We start from the raw sequence: 6,000 nt of genomic DNA on the forward strand, positions 1-6,000 counted from the left end.
CGTTTCAAGTGATACACTGCAAAAGGCTTTCCATTTTATTTATGCTCTTTCCATATTTTCCTACTAGGAAACTGAGCTCTGCCCGTTTCAGATGTTTTGATTGCCTTTCAAACAAAATTGTAAAAGAAAGGAAGTGGAATCCTATTTTTAAATACCGTATCCAGTATTAATGTCAACTTGGGGTAAATCCACTCTTAGGCTTTAAGCTCCAAGTGAGGTGGATGTGTGTTTGCTCGGACAAATAAAAATGTTAGCATTTCAGCCCGCTTCGGTTTTAAAGGATTTTAATTGCCTTCCAAAAATACAATAAACGGAGCTCATCCTGCCATTCACCTAATGGAAGGGGCTGATGCAGAGATAGGGGCGGTGGGCTTCGCTCCCATTGCTCTGCCTTTGTACTCGGTTTACTTTGGCGTGCTGCCTCGTATGTATTTTACACTTCTTTACATTTTGTACACCGCTGTATGACAAATACTTGTCAAACAAAAACTAAGCAGATTTATAACCGCTTAACTTGAAATGAGCCCTTCCTGCCAAAACTTTATGACTTCATTTTCTTTCATAGTTTTCCACTATGTTGGTTCAAACAGACAAACCCTGCCCGAGGTCAGACAGAGGTCATTTCACTTTCATTACTAAAATATAATTTACAATATGCCAGACCTAAACAAGTTTTAGCCTAAAGGATTTGTATAATATAAACCATCTGTTCCTCAACAATATAGCTAATTTCCTGCCATCACCGTACAGTCTACTGGCTGCCCGCTTAAATGGCTCGGTGATGATGACGATGATGATGATTATTTATGCAGTATTTGTCTAAAAACTGAAAGTGGTCGGTGCAATTAGAATTCGTTTCTTCTGGAATGCCACTTGTAAATGATTTTTTAAAACATCAGTTATTTTCATCTGTTGCTACTGTACAGCTGCAGCTGTAATGGCTCAGGAATGCAAATGCTAATGCTCACGCTCTGTTGCAAAAAGTAGATCCCAAACTCATTAGCCTTAAATTACTACCTGTAGCGATATGGAGGGCCCAAAATGGCTGTGTCTGCATGTAGGTTAACAGCGCGTGTGGAAGTTAATACTTGAATATAATGCAACTTCGTTATGGCCTAAGAGCAAACAACAGCAGAGTTTTGAAGAGTTTTCCATTTGTCCGTTTACCAATATCTCCTTTTTCCAGTTGACTGTCCCACACGCTTTGGGATTGATAGTTCATTCAAGGGTGAACAGAAATAGTCTCTCCTGTATGTGGAAGGGTTAAGGAAAAGTCAAGGAAGAATTGGCTACAAGAACATAACTTTAAAAAAAAGAGTTTCTGCTAAAACTGTAGGCGCTGGCCCAGAAAGCACTTCAGCGTGCACTTAGCTTGAAGTATGTGAATTGCCTCAATTCCTGAGATCAGTCAGATTCAATTGTAAGTATATAAATGCCCAAGCCCAAGTATATAAATGCCTTTGCTGAAATGCTGATGGTTCCTGCACATACTTATATTTCATACTTACTACTTTTATCTGATCTTGTGCAGAGGGTAAAAGGTAATACTAAATTTAGGTTTGGAACAGGGTACAGAGTAAGATAAAGCGGCTTCCAGCCCTGAGCTGTGCTGATGCTGGGATGCTGGCATCCCTCGGGATGGATCTGGACCAGGGCCGCTGCTGTGCTTGCACTTGCATCTTGCAGGGCTGTGCAGCCCCAGGAAGGAGCTCAAGCGTTGGTTTGCATGACTTTCAGAGTTCCTGTGTGAAAAGACCTTCTTGCTGTCATTTCTTTCCCAGAGCAAGGCTAAGGAGTTGCCTCTCTCTGCTGTTCGTTTCATGGAAGAACTGGGTGAATGTGCCTTCGGCAAAATCTACAAGGGACACCTCTACCTTCCAGGCATGGACCATGCTCAGCTCATTGCGATCAAGACACTAAAAGACTTTAACAACCCCCAGCAGTGGGCAGAGTTCCAGCAAGAAGCATCTCTTATGGCTGAGCTCCACCACCCTAACATTGTTTGCCTCTTAGGTGTGGTGACCCAGGAGCAGCCTGTCTGCATGCTCTTCGAGTACATGAACCAAGGAGACCTCCACGAGTTCCTCATCATGAGATCACCACACTCAGATGTTGGGTGTAGCAGCGATGAGGATGGAACTGTAAAATCCAGCCTGGACCATGGGGATTTCCTGCATATCGCAGTCCAGATTGCAGCAGGGATGGAATACTTAGCAAGCCATTTCTTTGTCCATAAAGATCTTGCCACTCGTAACATTTTAATTGGAGAACAGCTTCATGTAAAAATTTCAGACCTTGGACTCTCAAGAGAAATCTACTCAGCAGATTATTACAGAGTTCAGAACAAATCTCTTTTGCCGATTCGCTGGATGCCACCGGAGGCGATTATGTACGGCAAGTTCTCCTCTGATTCAGATATTTGGTCCTTCGGAGTTGTTTTGTGGGAGATCTTCAGCTTTGGACTTCAACCATATTATGGATTTAGTAACCAAGAAGTCATAGAGATGATCAGGAAACGTCAGCTGCTGCCATGCTCTGAAGACTGTCCTCCTCGAATGTACAGCCTGATGACGGAGTGCTGGCACGACCTGCCCTCTCGGAGGCCGCGATTTAAAGAAATCCACGCCAGGCTGCGCTCCTGGGAGGGCCTTTCGAGCCACACTAGTTCCACCACCCCCTCAGGTGGGAATGCCACCACTCAGACAACTTCCCTCAGCGCAAGCCCCGTTAGTAACCTGAGTAATCCCAGGTACCCTAACTACATGTTTCCAGCACAAGGTATACCACAAGGCCAAATCGCCGGGTTCATAGGGCCGCCTATACCTCAAAACCAGCGATACATCCCCATCAACGGGTACCCGATTCCAGCAGGATACGCCGCTTTCCCAGCTGCCCACTACCAGCCGCAGGGCCCGCCCAGGGTAATCCAGCACTGTCCTCCTCCAAAGAGCCGCTCTCCCAGCAGTGCCAGTGGATCCACTAGCACAGGTCATGTCACAAGTTTGCCATCTTCAGGATCCAACCAGGAGGCGAACATCCCTTTGCTCTCCCATATGTCCATCCCCAGTCATCCGGGTGGAATCGGTATAACCGTTTTTGGAAACAAAACTCAAAAACCGTACAAAATGGACTCGAAGCAGTCTTCCCTTTTAGGAGACTCGAGCATCCACGGACCGAATGAATCTATGATTTCAGCTGAATTGTAAATAAGCGAGGCCTTTGTAAATATAACTATTTACGATACAAACTAGAAAGCAGTAGAAAAGATTTATATTCAAATATTTTATTAAAGATTCTTCTGGTTGTTTAACAGACATCGCAGCAAGTATCTTCTGTGAAGTTTAACTGCTTAACAGGATGGGCAGAGCAACCAGACAGAGGTCCTTGTGGTGTGAATACTCAGCTTTGTGAACGGATGCATCGTTTCTCCAAGTGCCACCAACAACTCAAAGAGGGGCAGGGGGGATCTTTTAAAACAAGAGCATTTTATCGTACGCTTTTTTCACAGCTTGTTAAGCTTCCGACGTGGTTTAAATCACAGAAACTTTTTAATGCTGAAAACGTGTTTTAATATTTGTCTCTTTTTTTAGGAGATGCAAATATTCGGCGATCTACTGGTTGTGCAATTTCAGTTCCAATAGCTAGGTAAAGTGTTTGTAAATTTTGAAATCGAGGATTATGTTTCAAGTATGTGACCTGAGAGCTGGATTAATTCCTTCAGGTAGGATTTTGGTCTTGCGTTACGTTGGGAGTCTGAGTCCAGATTCAGGCCACAAAGGGTGCGCTATTCGACGGCACAATAGCTTGAGTTATCTGCTGTTGGCTGCTGAAGATGGCTGGAGTTGTTAGAAATTGCCTTAAAGGAAATGAAATTAAAGTATTTTAATTTCAGAACCTGAATCAACTTCTTCAAAGATAACATTTCATAATTTTTATAGGTAGATAAAGTGGAAATTGTATATCCTTTTGTTGCTATGCAACTGTGTAATGGAAAGGCTCCAAACCACAATTTTATATATGGCAGTTTTTCCCAGTAGTATTTATTGTTTCAGATCAATACGTAATTTCAGTGACTATGACTCCAGTAACCCTGAAAGGAGGGAAACTCGCGTTCCATCAGGCAGCAGATCCGTTGATAGCAATTTACTGTCAATTTTAAGAATGTGAATTAATGTTAATTTTCATCCTTGAAACACAACGCGCATAATTACTAAAATGTATTCAGGTATGAGCGATCTACAATATTCATTTGAAACCACTTTAATGAGTTACAGAAGTGCTGTGTACCTTAACGACTTTCCACAGTCTCTCTTTTGTACTGAATCGTATTTTTTATTGTACACAATGGAAACCATCTTTGCTCAGTTGACAACGTTGTATAATATGACTTTATTTTTACCTTTTTGCACAAAAGTGTGATGATGTTTTGTACAGCAGAAGTGAAAATACATCTCTGCATTTTATATCTTGGTCTGTTTCTTTTTATTTTTACCCTGATGTAGATGTTCTTGAAGTATATTATGGTGATATTCAGCCACTACCTTAGACAAATATTTTTCTTTGTTTTCACTGCATGCGTTTAATCACTGTATTACTTGACGATCGATTTATTAATTACGGGCATTTCAATTAGGCGAGCATGAAAATGTAATTACAAAGGCTATTTTATAATTAAGATACGTGCATTTTTGTATTTCACATGCCAGAGATGATATTAAACACTGATTATTTTATGCTGCTGTTTATTAAAACATTGTATTAACATAATCATACCAGTATAGCCTCAATTTTGGTGAAAGATGTGTGAGCAGTTTTGTATTTACAGCTTGGGTGGGAGTCTGCCCAAAGGCCCACCTGAGCCAGGCACAGAGCTCTGCCAATAATATCTGCAGTCATTACTTACGCTCAGATTAATGCGTGGCCATGCACAGCAGATAGAAGAAGAGGGGCAGCATGGATGCACTGTGAGAAGGATGCTGCCGATGCTGTGATCTTGTAGGTGCATTGCAGCTCGTTACCAAGCACCTTTACGGCCTAAGCTTTTAGCTTTTTTAATTATACAGCAAGGACTTTTCTGACTTCTGAATACTTCATGAATCTGAGATGTCAGCTTCCATGTGGTTCAAATTTAGATCTGTATCAGTAATGAAAATATGTTATGTGTTAGGTAAAATTTCATTTTGACTGAAGATTCAGACAATAATTACATCTTATTAACTCTGTGTCTGTGTCAGGTTACCAGGCTCCCAAACGCTAACAACTTACTTTTGAACAGAGGTGTTTTACAGGAACTGATGAGGTGTTTTTTTTCTCGGACCTATTAGCTCTTAAGCGAGCAGTGGCCGGGGAATTGCTGCTTCTCACTCATATCCACAGCTTTGTAGCACTCACTCGCTGTCTCATTCACTAGGCAGTAACTGTGTTGTCATTCTTGAACCATTTTTTCTATGCTCCCACTGCATACTCTTTCAAGTGAATGTATCAGTGCAAACAGTTATTTTGCATCCTAAGCACGAAGCACACTGGGAAAGAAAAATTATTTCTTTCACCTGTGTTTTATGGTGAGGTTTCTTAGCCTGTCTCACTAAGGACTGAAGTTTCAAACTCAATCTGCCACTTCATAAGTATCATGTTTGAGAAAAGGAAGAAACTATATGCAGCCAAACAGGTCTGTGGTCCTCAGGTTATGAGGTTATGCAAAAGGTTCAGTAAAGTACATGCTGGAGATGAAGTCAATGGAGAAGAATGAATCTTTGCACCGTGGATCACACACGGTATGTGGGAAAACACTGCTGAAAAGGATCTTGACAGATCACAGTCAGTGATATCAAGGTATTTGCTGTCAGTAAATGTATGAAGAAGATGAAAGTATCTCCAGGAGGCCCTCTTGAACCTTCACAGGCTGGAAGAGACAGCAGCAGAACCAGCTAATAGGCACCTGGGCAGCTGGCCTGTGCTGGATGTAGCAGCAGGGCTTACCTGACCCACTGGGACAAATTT

At 42.0% G+C, this 6,000-nt stretch overlaps 1 protein-coding gene across 2 annotated transcripts in view; it reads left to right on the forward strand.

The window, feature by feature from the left end:
- ROR1 (receptor tyrosine kinase like orphan receptor 1) overlaps positions 1-4,767 on the forward strand; it is a 122,960-nt gene extending 118,193 nt beyond the window's left edge. For both annotated transcript variants that reach the window (XM_015870818.2, XM_015870819.2), the window contains exon 9: positions 1,782-4,767. In XM_015870818.2, coding sequence (XP_015726304.1) covers positions 1,782-3,206 — 1,425 coding nt within the window. In that variant the 3' untranslated portion in view covers positions 3,207-4,767. The remainder of the gene's footprint in view (positions 1-1,781) is intronic.
- Positions 4,768-6,000: the final 1,233 nt, after the last annotated feature.

Source organism: Coturnix japonica, chromosome 8 (genome assembly GCF_001577835.2).
Source record: "Coturnix japonica isolate 7356 chromosome 8, Coturnix japonica 2.1, whole genome shotgun sequence".
Classification (NCBI taxonomy): domain Eukaryota; kingdom Metazoa; phylum Chordata; class Aves; order Galliformes; family Phasianidae; genus Coturnix; species Coturnix japonica.